The 19,790-nt window shown below is 49.6% G+C and overlaps 2 protein-coding genes across 3 annotated transcripts in view; one reads left to right on the top strand and one right to left on the bottom strand.

Moving 5' to 3' along the window:
* Positions 1–8,288, top strand: part of ASTN2 (astrotactin 2) — a 261,684-nt gene extending 253,396 nt beyond the window's left edge. The window contains exons 22-23 of the mRNA XM_003642274.6: positions 1,048–1,231; positions 7,360–8,288. Coding sequence (XP_003642322.5) covers positions 1,048–1,231; positions 7,360–7,597 — 422 coding nt within the window. The 3' untranslated portion in view covers positions 7,598–8,288. The remainder of the gene's footprint in view (positions 1–1,047; positions 1,232–7,359) is intronic.
* Positions 8,289–12,723: 4,435 nt separating this feature from the next.
* Positions 12,724–19,790, bottom strand: part of PAPPA (pappalysin 1) — a 176,024-nt gene continuing 168,957 nt past the window's right edge. Inside the window, exons 22-23 of one of the 2 annotated variants that reach the window (XR_001464480.4) lie at positions 18,770–18,946; positions 12,724–18,425 (exon numbers count right to left, since the gene is read on the bottom strand). Coding sequence is in view for 1 of the 2 variants with exons in the window: in XM_415522.8 (XP_415522.5) it covers positions 18,839–18,946 (108 nt within the window). In the remaining variant the exon portion in view is untranslated. Of the gene's footprint in view, positions 18,947–19,790 lie in introns of both variants that reach the window. The other variant, XM_415522.8, reaches the window with a different exon arrangement.

The raw sequence follows: 19,790 nt of genomic DNA, 5'->3' as shown, positions 1-19,790 counted from the left end.
TATGGGGCTGGCATGGATGGTAAAATGCAGACATCTTGTAGTAGAGGCTCTGTGGTCCTGTGCAGCTCAGTGCCATCATGTCTGTTCCCCTGCATGACCCTAGGGACCTGCCAATAAACATCCTATGGGAGAGGGTGACTGCTGCCTGCAAAGCAAGGGGCAGCCCTGGCTAGGACCCAGCTCTGCGTCTGTCAGGGGAACATCAGTAGTAGCTGTGTTGGTTCTAAAACAGAGACACCGACCACATTCATAGCTCCACTCGCCAGTTTTGAAACCAGTCCAATTCATTCTCTCCTTCCTAAAGCGTTTGGCTGCTTTTGAGTTTTAAAAGGTTCATCTGAAAATGAAAAAGAGGCACACTACCTATTTCCTTCCTTTCTATTTTGGGAAACAAACAAACGAAAGTTTTGATTGATGCTTTGTTTGGTGTTATTGATAAGTACTTCAAAAAAAATGAACAGAAAAAACAAGAGCAAATGAGAGGCCTTAGAGAAAAGGAAAGAAATGGGGTTTGGTGCATTTTTCTTTTCTGAAGAGATACTCTTTTCTACAGCAGAAAATGCACCTTCTTGTTCAATAAATCAAGCTGCACTTGCAGCCATCCCAGCACCTCCTGCCAGCCCTGCCCAGGGCTCTGCTTGTCCTTTTTCCCTGTTGCAATGCTATAATGGGATGGAAAGTACTGTAGTAATAGCAGGGAGGCAAACTTTTTAGCTGCAGCAAATGGGGATGAGCCCAAATACAACAGCCACAGAAATGAAGGAAAAGAGGCACTTACCTTCAGAAGGCCTCAGGTTCACAGGGATCCCCAGCCAGAGATACCCCTCATTTCCACTGCCAGCCCTTAAATGAGGTCTCAGAAGGGGTGGATCCTGGCTCCACCCTTTCCAGTCGTTCAGCTGCATTGCATACACCTGAGCTCCCCTGGGTTGGCCCTGCCTTCCCACCATCACTCCCACCATCACCACCAGGTGCTCCATCACTGTTTCAGGCTGTGACTTAGCATTTCCACTACACCTGTGCTCACTAAATCCTGCTCCCTTTCAGAGATAGCCGACAAAATCTACAACCTCTACAATGGCTACACCAGTGGGAAGGAGCAGCAGACAGCCTACAACACGCTGATGGAGGTCTCTGCTTCCATGCTGTTCCGAGTCCAGCATCACTACAACTCCCACTATGAGAAGTTTGGAGACTTTGTCTGGCGCAGTGAGGACGAGCTGGGGCCCAGGTACCCACCCTTATCCTCCATCCTCCCAGCCCTGCTGCCTCCTCACAGCTGAGAGAAGTCCCCTCCTGTTATTTGCCATCCAGTGATGTTGACCAGACCCTGCTTGGTCTTTGATAAACACTTGTGGGATATCAATGAGCTGGGTGGAAAACTAATCTGAACTGGGTGGTACTGCAGGGCACTGGAAGCACCATGGGGAGACCAGAGGGTCTTAATCAGGGACAGTACGTGCTCTGTGTGTAAGTCAGGACTCAGATGCTATCAGAGAGGATCAACAACCAAGCAATTTCTAAGGGGTAAAACTGGCTAAAATGCTACTAGGTAGTATTTTTCATGGACTTTTCCTTCTACTGGTTTCTCTCCCCATTGGACCTGACACATCTTTATCCTCACTGTGGCATATGATTGCTGTACAAACTCTAAATATTTCCCAAGTTCCCTTTTCCACCTTCACTCTCCCATAACAATAATTCAACTCCTTGATGGAGGCACTAAGAAGGTTGCCCTGAATTTCACTGCTGTGGTACCCCTGGTGCCATGCAAGGATACCATGGGTGCACAGTGCCTCATCTGTTACCTATGTACAGCCTTATGCTAGACATAGCCCTTGGTAAACACTCAGCGAGAAGTGCTTAGAAATAGTTACAACCCTGTGGACAAGTTAAGATCTCTTAAAAATTCAAGTAGCTTTGAAGCTTTTGTAGACACTGCTCTTGAATCATCCTCATCTAACTTTGGATGCGGCCCTGGGCAGCCTATCTGGTGCTGAATTTAGTGGTTGGCAACCACTGGAACAAGATCCCTTCCAACCTCAGCCGTTCTATGATTCTTTGTTGTTCTCTGACGGACTGGAGCAGGGAAGGATGGAGGAGTGGGGTTGGGCTGTGCGTGAATAACTGGAAAAGAATTTCCTTCTTTCTCCTCGACTGCTGTCTGCTTGTTGGACACGAGCGAGGATCTGTCCATAATACCAGGATGACAGCACTTCACAACAGCTTCTCCTCTCCCAGACATAAATCCAGGCTGGCCTGGTGTTTGCCCTCCCACAGAAACAACCTTGGTTATAATTTCTTTGATAGCTCGTTAGCGCCTGACGCGGAGCCACTCTTCCTTCCCACTGCCTTCCTCCTTCTCTGATGACACTGCAGACTTGTTTGTCCTTTCCAACTGCTCCTCTCTCTGTGAGCCCCTGGGGTCCATCAGCCTCTTCTTACACTCTTCTTACTCTTCTTATTTCCCTTGTCACTTGAGAAACAACTTATTGCAGCATCTTAGCTACCCTGATACCTGCACGGAGCCGCCAGATCTGCAAGGTGACATTTAAATTGCCCTCATTGTTGCACTCCATACCAAGCTACATCTGGAGCCAGTGGTCGATTCGGCTGCTGTCTGCCTTCCTCTCCAGGCAGATGATCCCTTGCAGAGCTCATGTGCCCCCACTCCATACTTGAGCAGTGTGTGTGACCTGCAGCCAAGGGGAAATACAGCAGCAGTCGATGCCAGACTGTGACACGAGCAGAGCTCTGCATCCCTCCCAGCATCGCCGGGAGCTGGGACAGAAGCAGAGGCACTGACGTAGGGAGGATTTGCCAAGGGAGGCCATCTCGTAACGCGATTTTAATTGACGGGCTGTTCTCCTTCCCAGAGGAACATTCATTTTCATACCTTGAAATGTTTATCAGATGAGCCTCAGATTCGCAGTAAATGTTCGCTCATAAAACTGAGCGACAAGAGGGAAGTTGATTGCCTCCATGTAATAAATACATCACACTGGAGTCCTCGTGAGCCCAGTTTCCATGAAAGCCACAGGTTACTGCAAACAGCTGCTCGCGAGAAGACACGCTGACAGCCAGATGTCCCAACCAGACGGTTTACATTAAGGAGACATTAAAAACTTAGCTCATAGGTGGCCCTAAACCAGGACTTTCTGTGGTCAGCAGCATCTTGGCACCTGGCTTGCTTCATCCTGCTCGTCTCCTTCAGCAACAACAACCCCTTTCCTGCTCCCCCCATTCCTCTTACAAACACCAAGTGAGTCTCACAGAGTTAATTTGTTCCAACAAAACAGAGGAATCTGTCTAAAGCAGTGAAGGTTTAATGCTACTGTGCGTTCAGACCTTTGGATCGGTGCAGCAAGAGTGCTTCCTGACATGGCAACAGGGAGATTTCTTTATTATTTTCTCATACTGTATTTTTGGACAGTCCTTGTGACCACTGCAAACAGAGCCTGGCTTTTAGGAGGAGGCGGGAGAAAGAATTAGGTTAAAATCTTCCTTCTGTGCCCCTGCCTGTGGCTACCAGGAACAGCAAGGTTAGGATGGGGGGCTCACAGCCCTCCTCCCCTCAGGCAGGTCCCCAGGCAGCAGCCGGGATGGCCGCATGAGATCAGTGCATCCCCAGAGCAGCTGCCTTCTGGTACCGAGGGGAATGCAATGTACCGATGGGAGGCTGTGATAAGAGGCCATCGAGTCCCGGACTCATTATCCTCTCAGATGAGGGTCTGACAGACCTGGGTCAGTTCTCAGTAGAGTGGAAAAATCTGAATTTATGACAAAATCGTCCCATATGGGAACAGAGCAGACAGGCAGCCACCCTCTCCTGCAGCGGACGGAAGAAGCTCATCCTCCCTCTCACTTGGCACCTTCCTTGGTAGCCCCCCGACCCCCTCCTACCCCTCTCCCCACACCAAGAGGGGAGCAGCCATGTGGAGCCGTCACTGTTTGAATCCCTCTCTCCACCATTTATGATGTGGGTGATGACCTCCCAAATTCATCACTCAAGAACTGGTGCCTGGGGACACCCCAGAGTGGGGACGCCTTGCGATGGAGCTGGGCTGGGGGGGTGGCAAAAAGGGGCTGCTTCATCCCTTGGAGGGCTGAGAGCTGGGAGCTGGCTGTGAAAATGACCCCCGCCTCGCTCCCCTGCTGTCCTCTCTTGATTCCTGCCCTTTAATAAGGCAATAAATTATTGTTTCTGGCAGAGATGAGGTTGGTCAGCATTTAGGAAGATTTCATTTCCAGTATTTGAAAAGGTGGTCGTTCTGACCCAACAGCCCTCCGCAGGGAGCACTTGGGTAATACCCAGGGCTTGATTTATGGTGTTAAATTGGCAGCCCAAGAGCTGCTCCTGTAATTTATTACCCAGCCTTCACCAGAAAGCTTCTCTCCCTTTCTCACCCCTCCCCTCACCCGCTCTGTCTCTCTTGCTCCTATTTTTTTTTTTTTTAAGAGGGAACAGCTGACAGCCAAAAGCTAAATCTAATATTTACATATGACTTCATTACCCCACTAAAATAAGTGACTCAGTCTTGAAGCAGTGAAACCCATCAAAATTGGGGCTTTGGTACCGGAAACCAAAAGCGAGGGACCCGCTTCCCTCCCTCCCATCACCTGGACCACGGTGCTGTGCGTTCTCAGCATCCTTGTAGAGTCAGCTCATTGTGTGCTGCATCCCTTTCCCGGGGCTGATTGCACTGAGCACAACTGCAGATGCTGCAGATGTGGAGACCACCAACCTAAGAAGCATTGCCTGCAGCAAATGAGAGACCAGCAGGTCTGCATGGTTCAGCCCTGGGCTTCTTGCTGCTCTTTGTTGAGCTGTAGATGTAGATGTTCCTGCTCCTTGCAGGGGAATTGGATCAGATGACCTTTGAAGGTTCCTTCCAACTCAAACCATTCTGTGATTCACACACAGGAGCGTTTGCCTGGCCAAGAGACCTGTCTGTCTATCAGGACAAGAAAGCAACCTGGTCATTTTTAACAAAATCCAGGTCATCCTGGCATGGTGGAACATGAAGTGAAGATGGGAGGGAAAGACCAAGGGAGATGGAGGGAAACGGTCAGGTTATGCAGGAGGGAAGTGAGAGATGGGCTGAGAGGGCTGTGGAGGGGAGGAAACAGACAGGTGGTGAGATGGGAGGAGAAAAAAAGAAGAGCTTGGCCAGCAGATGTGTGTGAGCATGTGCTGGGGTGCCCACCCCTCAACCAGGTTAGGAGCAAGTCACTGTTACCTACCACTGGGATATGCCTCAAAGGCTGGCCACATCCGCTTGTTGCTGCTCTCCCCTTGTGCAAGCCTGGGAAGGCCTTCTGGTGAGCTGGACTAGGAACCAGTTTGAGAGAAAACCCATTGGATGCTTGATTGGCCTTCAGGTGGGCAACTTCTCCGTGTCAGTGCATCCCATTCATCCCAGTGGACACCTGCACCAGCACAAGCCAATGGGCAGGGACAAGCTGGGAAAGGAGCAGAACCCACTTTTGGCAATAGAGATGATTTATGGTAAATAAGGGTCACCATAGAGCTATGGCCCTGAAAAGATGATAGTTATTCCATTGCGAGAGAGGCAGGTCTGGTTCAGTGCTCTGCTCCTGAGCACGGTCTGCTCACGGGAATGTCCATCTTACATGGCCAACCTCCCCTTCAAGAAAGAGCAGATGCTGTGGAACAGTTTCTAGGCATTAAGATGGGTCAACTGAAGGACTGCTTGTGGAAACAAACTGTGCTCTGCCTTTGACCAAAGAGCAGGTTGGACATATTCATCAGGACAGGCTGATCGCAGCCAGGCAGTGGCACAGATGATCCCTTCTGGTCCCTTCCACTAGCAGCAAGTGTGATTGGCTGAGGTCTGTTGGCCTCATTGCGGCACCAGGCACTACAGATCTTGGTTTGCTGCTGAGCTGAGCTTTAATCAGTGAGTCTTTGCAGAGAGCATCTGATGCCACCGTGGAATTTCACGTGTGAACTGGTGGATCAGTGGGAGCCAGCAGGAGGTGCCAATGTGCCCTCATGCCTCATCTGCCCTCCTTCCCCACATCCCATAATGGGTGCTGCTGGTGCTGCTCTTGCTGGCAGCTCACAGCCCAGGCTGCAATGCTGCTCAGCTTCCATAATCAAATAATCCCCATGTTTATGCCTCACTGACTGACAGCGCTGCCTTTGACATATCATTATCGGGAATTTACATTCCTCCAGGAACTGTGAAATCCCCTAACCCCAAATCCAGAGCTTTCCTGTGGCACCAGAGGGAGAGGAAATAATCTGTGATCTTGAGACTTTCAGACCACTGAAGTAAACCCTCTTCCCCTCCCTTTGTTTGATTTAGCACTTTGCAGACTCCCACAAGGGGATTCTTGGTTTCTAACGGGTTTATTTTGTTTTGTCTTAATGTGTTGTGCTTTTTCTCCTTGCTCTTCCAGTGTCAGTCCTTTCGGGCCATTTGCCTCCTGGAGCCCTGGGGAAACACAGCGGGGAGGGCAGCGTTCGTGGGCTGGCAGTACTGGGGGTCCCCACGGTGTGCTGTGGGACATGTGGCACTCTGGTGACCACCTGGCACTGTTCTCAGGGCACCCGAGCTGCTCTGCTTATCAGGCCTGTGATCCCTCCAGCCCCGTGCATGGATGTGCTATGAGCTTTGACACAGAACTGAGCTGCTGTCCACCTAAAACAGGCAAGGCGATGTCTCAGGCCATGGGTCTCATCCATTGAACCTAATGAGCCTCAACAAGGCCGAGTGCAGGGTGTTGAGCTTGAGTTGGTGTAATCCCAGGTATATGTACAGGCTGAGAGAAGAACTCAGTGAGAGCAGCCCCACAGAGGAGGACTTGCTGGATAAAAGCTGGGCATGAGCCAGCCATGAAGATGCTCAGAGGTTGGAGCACCTCTGCTGTGCAGACAGGCTGAGAGCTGGGGGTGTTCAGAATGGTGAAGGCTCCGGGGAGACCTCACTGCAGCCTTCTTAAAGGGGGCTTTATAGGCAGGAGAGAGAGTGACTTTTTACATGGACTGATAATGATAGGACAAAAGAGGAATGGCTTTAAACTAAAAGGGAGGAGATTTAGGTCAGATGTGAGTGAGAAATTCTTTACCCAGAGGTCCTTGAGGTACTGCTGCCTAGAGATGTGTGAGTGCCCATCCCTGGAGGTGCCCAAGGCCATGGATGGGGCCCTGGGCAGCCTGAGCTGGGGGGGGCTGCCAGCCCAAGCAGTGAAGTGGGGCTGGGGGGGTGATAAGGTCCCTTTCAACCCAACCATTCTGTGGTTCTGCAATTCTTGCCACAAGACAGAACCAGTGATGGAAGCCAGGTGTGCCCTGGGGACTCCTCTGCCTCTATCTCTGGTTCTTCCCTCCAGGAAGGCACACCTGATCCTGCGGAGGCTGGAGAAAGTCAGCAGTCACTGCTCAACACTGCTCCGCAGCGCCTACATCCAGAGCCGCACCGAGACCATGCCCTACCTGTTCTGCCGCAGCGAGGAGGTCCGGCCTCCCGGCATGGTGTGGTACAGCATCCTAAAGGACACCAAAGTCACGTGTGAGGAGAAGATGGTCTCCATGCTGCGCAACACCTACGGGGAGTCGAAGGGGCGGTGAGGGACGGTGCCGGCCTGGAGCTGTGGGAGGCAGAGGGACTCCGAGGAGTCGAGGACTCGTGATGTGCTGAGTGCTGCTGGGGTTCGGGGACGGGAGGTGTTCGGAGGGGTGAAAGGGGACAGCGAGGCCAAGCAGGACTTTCTCACATCAACGGCAGAGAAACACGAAATCTGCAAGTTGGACTTCAATTTCCTTTCCTTTCGTTTTTTTAATTTTTCCAGAGGAAGAAAAAAAACAAAACAAAACAAAACACAACAACAACAACAACAACAACAAAAACCAACCAGCCAACAAAAAAACCCAACACCTGATTGGACTCAGCGTAAAAGTCTCTCCTTTTTAATCTTTTCTTACTGAATTTCCTGGACTGCACACTCCGACACGCTGGCAGGAGGCGATGCCCGCTGGAGGCGAGAGCCTGAGCAGGGGAACTGCTGGGCCTGGGGATCCCTTGATCCCCTGCCCACCCGGAGCCGTGGGGCCGGGGGTTTGGTGCCGCGTTGGCCGAGGGCGCCAGGAGCATCCCAGCTGTGAGCGCGTGGCCCAGAGGTGGATGCCGGGCAGGCACCAGGACGTTGCGGACACGCTGGGGGTTTTTTACCACTCCGAGGTGGCAGAATGGCTCCGTGCCTTCGTTCGCAAGGCTCCCGGCAGCTCATTCTGTGCATTAAAGGTTCATATTAAGTCCGTCTTCGTGCTTCCTTTGGTGTTTCTTCCCGACGCTGTCTCGCCGCTGCTTCACCTGGGAGGAGAGGACATCTCCAATGGCCAACCCCAATGACCAGAGACCGGCACTGACCCCGAGAGCAGGCACTGGGAGAGGAGGGGAAAGTGCAGCCTCTGTGTAGGGTCCTGGCCCTGCCCAGCACCCATCCCAGCCCTTCTGGGAGCTTCAGATGTGTGGGAAAGCCCAAGAAGGAAGCCAGGGGCTAAAAAGACATGGAGAATCTGGTTTCTTTTACTGTCAGATGTGGGTTAGGCTGGCCCGGGATCTGTGTGGGTAATGGATTTTTCAGTCTGGTCGCCAAACCGATGAGTGCAGGAGAGAGGGTGAGAGGAAAAACAACAACAAAAATCAGAGCAGTCCAAAGCTACTGCTTTTTCTTTCTTAAAGCAAAACAACAAACCTGGAGGAGGGCTGGAGGGAGAAAAGGAAACACTATGGGCTGAATGAATCGGTTCAGTCAGCCCAAAGCAAATAGTTCTGTTTGTTGGTTTTTTTTTTCCAGGTTATTTAACCCTTTAAAGTAAAAGAAAACAAGCAGGAGGTGAGTTTCAAAATGGACATGTTTTGAAACCAAACAAAGGTGAAGGATTTGATGTGGAGGAAGTTCAGCCAGAGACTTATCCTTCTTGAGACAAACCTATCCGCCTGCTTTGGCTAGCTGTAGTCGTGTCTCCCACATTGCTCTTGTTTTTCCCTTCTTCCTTTGGTCCTTTCTCTTCATCTGTCTTGAGCCACGTGGATGCTGCAGGTTGGGAAGCCCTCCAGCACCTGCTCAGTGTCCTACTGGAGCTCATGGGAGAGCCTGTGGAGCAAGAGCACTGCAGGTTGCCTGGGAGTCCTTTTTTTAGCTAAAATCCCTTTTCATAATGGGGTGTTTGTGGGGATGGAGGGGACGACCTCAGCTTGCTGCAGCCCAATGCACACTTTGCATTTCCTTGCTCAGGTCTGATGAGCACCGGTGCAGCTCAGTGCCATCCTGCCCCTAAGTGCAACTGTTGGCCTCATCCAGAGTCAGCTCCCAGATCTTGCACCTCTGGAAGTGGGCAGCTCTGCTCCAAGAGAGGTGTTGCAGCATTATTTGCTCAGCTTGGCTATTGTGTGAAGCAAAACAAAGCAAAAACCCTCAGCCTGACAGACCTGAATGACACTGCTGGCATTTTCTGTGATGCCAATGACATGACAGATGGAGATATTGTGGCAGTTACAGAACTAATGCTATTATGGGATGCCTGACTGCCACGAGTGCAGTGCTGTAGGAACCTGGGGACCACGCACCAAGGCCCACTCACATCCTTGCCGATGCTGTGGCAGTGCAGGGGGAACGCAGCAGGCGGATGTGCTGGGGCAGAGTGGCCGTGCATTTGGCAGCCGTTCAGCTGTCGAGGAGCACACTGAGCTCCCATCTCAGTGCCAGCCCCAGGCTGACTGTGGCTGCGGATGCTGCCCGGCGCAGCCGACCCAAGCCAAACAAACCCGAGGAATTCGTCGAGGTTACACATCCTTGGGCTCGCAGCTGAAAGGAAGGTTCTGTGTTTTCTAGCTGGAAACTTTGGAGAGTGTAACCCTCAGGCTTTCAGGATAAACAGCTGCAGTCACAGCCCAGCAGTGCTGGCCCATGGGCTCGTGCTCCACCGCGTGCGTGCCCCCATGCAGTGCGCACTGCGGCCGTCCGTCCCTCTGGGTGCATTGGAGGGAAGGAGCAGCACGAGGGGCTTCCTCTGCAGGCACTGCTCACCCAGTGCCCTCCATGTGCTCACACTCCTGTCACACCCATCCTCACCAGCCCTGTTTATTTGTTTTTGTTTATCTTTTAAGAACACCTGTAGGCTAACAAGGGGACGTGGGCACCAGCCGAGATGGGAAGCTTGCGTGCTTCTTAAAAACAAATGTGCAACTGGGAGGCAGGGGGCAGCTTCCATAGAGGTAAGCTGGCAGGTAATATCTTTGTAGGAAGGGGGTGGGGTGGCTGTTGGCACCGGTTCTACATTCACTGTAAGTAAAATGATCAGACAGCTGCGGATAACTGGGCAGCACAGGGAGGACACACGTAGGCACCCATCCGCCAGCATGCACAGCTGGATGCCCATCTGTTCTTCAGGTGCCTTCGCTACATGGGAAGGGTGAGCAGCTTTCCTTACACCCCAGTCTCTGTTTGGAAGCCTTTCTTGAAGCCTCTACCTCCTTTTGTCCACATTGCTTCACGTGGCCAACAGCTGCATTTTCCCATTCCCACAGTTCCCAGTGCCACACCTGGTAGAGGAGCTGTGGCTTTCAGCCAGGAGACGACTTGGATGTATGAACCAGGAGCACTTTCCCTTGCTGTCACATGCAATGAATGCAGTCAGCTCCTTTGGTTTATGGCAGCCAACAGGAACCATGGTGGGTGGCACGAGTGTCTGCAGCCACACAGTGGTGCATGGGCTGGCTGGCATTGCAGCTTGGGGCTGACCAGAAAGTGACATTCCTTGCTTGCCCTCCACCACTTTTAACGTCTGCTGGTGGCCGCAGCCCTATCGCCCACTCTTTGAGCAGTGCATTCAGCCCTCTCTCAACACCGGTATTGATGTATGTTTTTCCCCTCCCCCACTCTATAGCAATTGATTTCCAGACAGACACGTGAACTGGACATAGAAACGGTTGTTTTGGCCACACACTGCAATTGATTGTGCTGGTGTGGTCGTGCACATGTGAGGAATGGATATGAGCATCGCTCAGCGGCTGCAGCACAGGAGCCGCCTCCATAGGTTGCTCCTGTCTTAAAGCCTGTATTAATGCTTAATAGATCCTTCAATGCACAGCTAATTGATTTATGTACTGCTATAGACACAAACCATTTAATACACCCTTTATAGGCCTTTTTAGCTACAGTGTGTTCTATTGACAGGGCTGTCCAACGCGCTTATGCTCCATTAATAATGCATTGGCCACTGACAAGGATGGTGTAGAAGCACCATGCGCTGTCACTCTCTCTCCCCAGTACATTGCAGTGGATTTTGACAGCTGAAATGCAAAACATCTTTTTTACTGACTCACTTATGTCAGTGTAAAAAAAAAATAATCTATTGCTGCCCTTCAGTTTATTGCCCCCGAGCGCCCCATGGGCTGCGGTGTAGAATTCATTTGCTGTTCAGTCCACAGCCTCTTTACACACGACAGTATTACTGCCACACTTCTACAAGCGGGCAATGTGTTGCTTTTCAGTAATGCACATACATCAGGATGGCAAACAGATTTGTCTGCCATTATAGTTCAATGGCAGCAAAAGCAAAAGGACCTGCAAGTGGTACAGCACAGCCAGCATTAAGGCTCCTGCCCACATGTCCTCTCCAGCCTCCCTATCCCGTCTGGGCTTCCCTGGGGAGTTAAATCATTGATGAGGCTGAGAGTTAACTGGGTTAACAATGACCCTCTTCAGGATCAGGGAGTCAATAGCTGTCAGGGCTGAATGGCACCTATCCTGACAGCGTGCACAGGCCCGGTTTGGAGACGTCAATGCTGAATCAATTCACATTGTAAATGCTGAGTCGATACGCATTTCCCAGCTACAGCAGCACAGACGTCCCTCCTCTGCCTGCTGCAGCAGCTCTGAGCTGGGAGGTGGGCTGGGGTCTGCACCACAGGGTCCTGCTATGGGGTGGGCATGGATCTGAGCCCCGTCTGTCACTCTGCTGAGCAAAATGATGTTAATGGGACACAGAGCCTCAATCTGCAGTGCCCACGGGGTTCTGCATCAGGCACGCTCAGCCCCGGGGTGCATGCATGGCTTTCAGCCTTCCTTCCCGCTTAGGTCGAACCCGTGAGTCATGGCGAGTTCCTGTTGGGACTCATCTGCTGGATGACAGTGCTGTGTAGCTGACGGAGAAGGTAAGCAGCAGAGGGCAGGGGCAGAGCACGGCGTCCTTTCATATGCCGGATGGCAGACAGGTCACAGCAGCACCGAGCTGCAGCCTGGCACAGCCCCAGGTGTCACAGAGGCCAGCAGCCCTTCACACCAAATGCACTCAGCACGCCTTTACGTGTGAGCGCTCTGTTCCAAGCGATGAGAGCACTATTTAGGCACGCTTACGGGCTTGAACGTTTCTCTAAAGGTATCCCAGTTGAGACAAAGTGGAATTCCTCAGGACAGATCCCATTGCCTCAGGGTCTGATGGCAGAACCAGACCCACTGGGAGGGAACCACACCACACCGGGGGGGGCTGCCTCCCACCACCCACCAATGCCACCTCCACCAGCCCTGCCAGAACACTGCAAGCCCTGCCTGAAACCAAGGCACAGGAGCACATGGGCAGGACAACCCACACAGCTGTGTGTCCAGGTGTGGGACCACGCTCACCCCCCCATACCCGGTGATGCTCGGGGCCAGCTTGACCGAAAGCAAAGACGTGGCAAAAGCAAGCGGTCCAGTTCAGAACTCTTTAATACAAGCTTATATTGTTTGTGTTTCTGATTCTCTGTTCTCCCAGCATCTGGGGACATTAACCCTCATATGTGTGTGAGCATGTGTATGAAGATATATACAAAATCACACAGTTAAATATTTAAGCATACAAGGTATTATATATTTATATAATATAGAACTTTAGGGTATAGGAATCAACAATGGCAAAATATTTCTGATGAATCTGACAAAACTTCTTTTTTTTTTTTTTTTTGAGTGAAACATGACCTGTTCTTGAAAGACCAGAGGAAGTTGTTGTTTATTAAAAGAAAGAGAAAAACCTGTATAAAGAAATTCTGTGAAAATGACTTTAAAAAAAAAAAACCTCATGAACCAAAAAAAGGACAACTGTTAAAAACTGTATTGAAAAAAAAAAATAAATTAGATGAACAACTGTGTAAATATAAATTAAAAAAGATGACAATCTTAATAAATAAGCTTTACTATTTACATCTTTATATATTGCTTGGAGACTTAAATTAGATCCGTTAAAAACAAACGAACGCAAAATAAAACCCAAAATCGGAGCAGCAAACGTACAGGCGTGAGGTACAGAATTAAGGGTTGAACTGTATTCTGCTTGTTTCTTTTTTTTTTTTTTTTCTTTTTCTTTTCTCTTTTATACAGTAGACCAGTAGAATTCTTGTGAAAATAGATCCTCAGCACTTCATTGGAGTATTGGTTGACGTCGCTTCCAAAAGGTGCCAAGAAAGATTCCATAATAATAATAATAATAACCATAATAATCATAATAATTATAACAATAATAAAAAGATACAATATGATACATAAATATGGAAGAGCAGTTGGTAATATGAATACATTTTTCTCTAGACGAGATCACAGTTTTATTTGTAAATATTACACTGATATATATATATAATATTACACATATAATATTATATATATATCATATATATATTTATATATATATATTTATATATATAGTACGGCTCAATCCTGCTCCCAGTGAAGTCAACAACAACAACAACAACAACAAAAAGCCCCGTTGACTTGGTGGAAGCAAAATTCAGCCTATCATCTGCAGACAGGTACGTAATTACAGAGGCCATACAATGCAAATTCCACAATGGTTCCAATTCCCTCTTTAAATTGCTGGTGAAATGTTTCATTAAAGCCCTGGTTCTTCACACTCAGAAGATGGAAACTGGTGGCTGAATTGTGGCCTCACCAAACGAATGAAAAAAAAACAAAAGACCAACCCAAGCCAGAATGGGAACCAAAGACAAATTGGACTCGTTAGCTCTGCATCTCGACCTAACAGGACTAACAACACCAAGTAGCACCAAGATCCTCGTCTGTCACGTGAAGCCAACGCAAGCTCTTGGTTCTGGCCTCAGAAGAAGCGATTATTATTCTTAATGAATCTTGGATGTGTAGATCAGGTGAAAAGGGGAAAAAATCCGCTTGCAAAACTAAAACTGAAACAAAACCTTAGGCCCTACTTTGCTCCTGTTGACGTGACCAGTGGCTTTGAACACTGGTCCCCCAGGTGGCAGGAACAGCCCAACACAAACTCCGATTGCCCAAACCAGCCATAGCTCCAAGAAAATACATCTTGGGCCACCTGGGCCTGCTGGAGCCTTGGTCACCAGAGCCTCGGTCATGCTCCCATTGACCTCGGTGGTCAGCAACCTCCAGTGGCAAGAGGACTGGTCCCTGGCCTTCAGGGTGCACAACACACAAGGCCAGCTGCCCACTCACGGGAGATGGCCACAGCTGGAGGATGGGATGGCATGGAATAAACGTGAAGGATATCACCTTCATCGCACCGCTGAGACTTACACGGGACCACCGAGATCACAACCGTGAAGGTATGGAGAGCGCTGTCTAAGCTGGGCAGAGGGTCTCCTCCCAGTGACACAAACACGCCCACCGAGTGTCACTGAGGCATAATGGATTGAGCAGGGGAGGTCAAGATGAGGCCAAAGAGGTGGTGATTTCCATGGCATCCAAAAACATTAAAAGGATAGATCTCCAGCTCTGAAACACCTTTGGGCATCCCAGCCTCGCCTGACCTCACCGCAACACCTCCTGTTTTCTAGCTTGGCCTCAATTGGGAATGATGGGGCAGGAATGCAGGACAGGGACATCAGCACGACGCTCCCTGCTAATGGAATCACCTATCTCCTCCCACTCATTCCCAATCTCTTGCAACTCTTCGGGATTCAGACTGTGCAGTGCTTCTGAGTGCAGTAATTAGAGCACAGTGAAATACTGGTTACATGTGTATGTACAGTTGGATAATGTAAAAATAAGCACAAATACTCACTTAAAAAAAATAATAATAATCTGGGGAAAAAAAAAACAAAAAAAACTCCCCCCTCCCCCCCAAACAACAATATACCAGGGGAAAAAAATACCTTAGCCTTAGTTCCTGGACTTATCACAAAGCACAAGGAAAACGAAACCAGACAATGTTATAAAACCTCACAGTACTTCTAGGGAAATCTACACTTAAGTATCTAGCTCTACTCAGCTGGCAGAATCAGTGTTTTCCTTTCAAACACACAAAAATAGGCTTTGCTCTTCTTGGATTTGGATTATGCGGGTTTTCTTTTCTCCTATTTTTGTTATTTTTTTTCCCACTTGAATCCTTTGTAGCAAGAAACTTTTGTTGGCTATTGGCTTTCTTTTTCTCTTTTTTTCTTCTCTTTTTTTTCTTTTTTTTTTTCTTTTTTCTTTTTTTTTTTTTTCTTAAACACAGGTAAAACCTAGAACAAACCGACAGTTACAACCAAGTGAAACCGAAACCGGAAGGGAGGTAGCTGGAACCCGACTCCAAGAGTCCTCTGGTGCCATCCTCCATTCTCAGCCTGGGAGGGGACAGCAGGAGATGCAAGAAAAGCGGGATGACACCAGCTCAGCCCATCTGTGAGAGGGTGGGGAGGGAGTGGGGTAGCAGCTGATAGGAGTTTCCCACCCCATCCCGCACCATTCACTGCTTTCTGCTCCTGCTTGCCCTCCTGCTGGCCATGGAGACCACTGGTGGCCCTTTGGGTGCAGCCTTGGATCACAGACTGTGACAGAGACGCTCTTGGCACCAATGTGACCTGGACTTCATAAGCAGCTAAATTTCATCAGCATGAGCACCTTCTCCTATTCCCCCAATTTTCTTGTTTGATTTTGCCCTGTATCACCCTCTCATCTCCCACTGGATGTCCATCACCATCATGAAGGCTCATCCCCCAGGACTCTACCAGGCAATCAAGGTCCTTACAGTGGTAGATTCTGCAAGGCCATCCAGTTGGACAGGCATCCACACCCCATGGGTACCCTCTCCTTGTTCCCCTTAATGCAAACTGATCCCATTGAAAAAGTAAAATGTAGCGTTCTTAACATGAGTTAATGTGACTCAGAGCAGCACCTCTGCTCGCGGTACTCTCAGCCCCACTGGAGGAGATGGACAGTGCCAAAAATGGGGGGAAAAAAATCAAATAGCAGCATGGAAAGCCTCCGTGCGGGGAAGGGACCTCGTTGTCCCCAGACTGCTGCGAGCAGAGGCTGGCCCTGGCTGGACAGAGTCACTCAGAAGGCCCTGAGCCCACAGCAGCAAGTAGCAATAACGCTAACACAGACCTGTCCTTCTTGGGCAACTTCTAGGTGGGAAAAGCAGATGGAATATCTCCTCTATGCTGAGCTGCAGAACTGATAGAGGAGTTCTCCAAACTGGTCTGCCATCAGGATGCATGTAGGACCTGAAGTGGGGTTTCCTGCAAGGGTGAAATCGGGGTGATGTGGATGGGAGAGTTCCTGCCAAGACGCCTCAGGTGCTGATGTGCTGGCAGCCTGAAAGGGTTTAGAGGTGCTGTGCTCCTCCGATAGGCTGGATGGCACGTGAACCAACTACCAGCAGAAAGAAGGAGGATGAGCAACTGAGAAGGAAGCAACCTTCTCCCAATTACTTATGTCCATTGTTAATTAGGTGGCAAGAAGTGGAAGTTTCCCCAAGACCAGTTTTTGCTAATGCTCTCTACGCTGGCAGCCATTCAGCTTTGCTCCATAGAAGAAGCCCTGATCCCACTGCATCACCCTTTCCCCATAGCCCTGCACAGTGGGTACAGAGCCATCTGCACGGCTCCCACAGCCAGGCCCTCTCCAGGAGCTTCCCAACAGACAGCTTCTCACCTTCTTATGCTCATCTGCTCTCCAGGCCTCCAGATTTTAGATTGTGAGACTATTCTCTGGGTTATTCCCATAGAGATGACCCCGATGGTGGGTGAGAAGAGCCTGGGTCTTTGCACCTACAACAATTGTCCTTTTCTAGTTTTCCTACCTATCTTTACATCCATCTCCATGAGCTAAATGATTCCCCTTAATATTTCTGCCTTGCTGTAGTGCCTGAATATTCAAAAAAGCAGGAGAAGGAAAATATCTTTCCAACTCATGTTTTCCCAGGAGACTGTACAAAGCAGAAGAGTCCCAAGGAACAGGAAGAATTAACATGTGGGAAGATGCTCTTTCAGATGTGTGCTCCTTGCAGCAGGAACCCAAAGCAGCAGGAGACAAGCCCAGGCCACGCTGAAGACATCTCTAGGCTTTATGTGGGATGGTTTTAACAGCAGCAACAGCACTAAGATGCATCAGGCATCTCAGTGACTCAATGTGATGATGAACCCTACGATGAAATGAGCCCCCAGGAGTCTGGCACAATGTGAGCCCCTCTGGGCTGAAACAGGAGGATGGAGCTATATGAAAGGGAATTATGAGGGCTGCTGCAGCTAATGCCCTTCCTGCTGTAAGATTACAAGCAGCTAAGCTCCTGGTCTTTCAAAGATGTCTGACCTACAGGCCTAGATGCTTAATACTGACAAATATGGCCAAAATTCTAATACTGTCTCCCCAAAGCACATAGTTCCTCTCTTCCCCTCTCCTAGGAAAACAAGAGCATGAAGCAGTTGTCAAATATACACAGCCGTAAGAGTGGGGTGGAGGAGGTTTAGAGAACCCCTTGGGTGGGTGGAGACCAAAAAGCAGATTCCTTTGGCTGGCTGGTGTCCTGTTTTCTTGCCCCAATGCTGAGGAAGAGACCAGAGGGTTTGAAAGGCAGGTTATAGGTAAGCTTTAAGGCAGACTGTTTGGTTGCATGGGGTTGTTTTCACCCTGTCCTGACACAGTAAGGAAACTAGTTGTATGGGACATAGCAGCAGCAGTAGCAGCAGCAGACATGCTCAAATGACAAGTGCGGGGGCGAGTTACCCTCTCTGCTCCTCAGAAGTAACCATCCACATTCCTCAATGCCAGTCCTGACTCCCCACTCCCTGGCTCCACAGTGGGACCACTTGCCCACCTCCGCAGAGAAACATCCCAGCAGCCCTGTGGCTTCTGGCCAGGCGACAAGGGGGCTTTTTGTTTGCTTTTTGAGGGCAGGGGGGAGAAGGAGGAGCTGTACAGAAAGGTCACTGCACTATGCTAAGCTCTCTGGCTGGAAGTAGCGTTCTTGTGAGGAGCAGATGCGTCCCACGTCTCGAGCCGACTGGGCCCCTGGCAAGTCACTTGCCAAGAGGCACAGCCCTGCAGAGACCCCACCCCAGCGTCAGTGCCCCGAGCATGAGATACCTTGGCATTCAGCATCAGAAAAGGCTCAGCCTGGAGTCCTCCAAGAGCACAGCCTCTTCCACGAATGGTCTGAGTTGTGAGTGCTGGAGAGGGGAAAGTGTTTTTGCGTTGATCATAATCTCTCACTCTTTCTCTCTTTCTCTACTTATTTCTATAAATATGTGTACATAAATAGCTTGTTTCTCGCCTTAAATCTAGATACGAACTGTTCAAATTAGGTGGGCATAACATGCTGTTTTGATACATGAATGTCTTCTCGACTTGACTCTTGGTTGTTTCTTGTCATCGCTATTTAAGATATAGTTAATACATAAACCCCTACTTTGAGTTCTCCTTGGACAAAAATTAAAGGCAGACTGGTTGAATTCTAAGGGTCTCTGGTGCAGAAATGCCATCCAGTTGAGCAGCTAAATGTTAAAAATGATACCAAAAGGGATGTGGTGTCTCTCCTAGCCTGCCTTGAGCAGTGTAGTCCTCCATTCCACGTCGCTCGGCGTTACCCAAGACTGAAGCCACGGAGATCTTTCTGATTGTGCTCTTGGGCGTTGGGGTCCCGGCAAGCACACTCTCCTTGTAGGTCACAGGACATAGGGAAGGGAGTAACCTGGGGAAAAAAAACACAGGCGCATGAAGGAGGGAACATACAGCACCGTGGAGAACAAACGAGACCTCTGGAGTGGTATCTTCAGAGATCAGCTGGAATCTGCAGCTGTGTTATTTTCTATGGTGATTTATTTCAGCGGCACACTGAGGCCTCAGATGAGCCACTTTTCCCCACGAGAGGCTGTGAAAAGGATAAAGAAGAGCCTGCTCAGCTCATGCAGTCGCTGGTCAGCAGATCCTCCTTTAACAGCTCAGGTCAGGCATGTGGACACAACTGTCCAAGGAGAAATGTACTGCTCAAGCAACCCTGGGGCTTTTGGGGTAGTCACCAAAATGTTGGGTCAAAGTCTCACTGAACGTTATGCTCAGCTGTTCCCCGCTCAGCATTTCTACCCACCTCCAGCCAGGGGATTTGGTGAACCCTATTCCTGGGCCATAACCTCCCCTTTGTAAGCCACCACACTGCAGTAGGGCCCTATGGCTTGGGTCCTGTTTCCATGTCTAAGTGTATTTGTGTGTTCAATTATGAGTGTTTTTGGTTTCAGTTCCTCCAGGCAGGAACTGAACCAACTGCTACCTAGCAGATCAGTGAAAGTGCAACTGGGCAAATAGACTTCTCTAAATACCTGCTGAGTTTAAGGGGAAAAGATACAGCTAACGGGCACTGAGAAACAGCAAAGGAACACAAGTGAGTTGCTGCTACGTGCAGAAAAATCTGACCATGATCTCTGCAGAAGCGTGGGAAGGAGCTGAAACAAGACTGCAGTGCCTGGCTATCAGACGTTGATTTTGGCATATTGCATCATCGCATTTACATAAAGAAAAGGGGGTGCCAAAGGAACAGT

Source organism: Gallus gallus, chromosome 17 (genome assembly GCF_016699485.2).
Source record: "Gallus gallus isolate bGalGal1 chromosome 17, bGalGal1.mat.broiler.GRCg7b, whole genome shotgun sequence".
Classification (NCBI taxonomy): Eukaryota; Metazoa; Chordata; class Aves; order Galliformes; family Phasianidae; genus Gallus; species Gallus gallus.
Note: the sequence above shows the minus strand (reverse complement) of the source record. Positions and strands in the feature narration are given on the sequence as shown.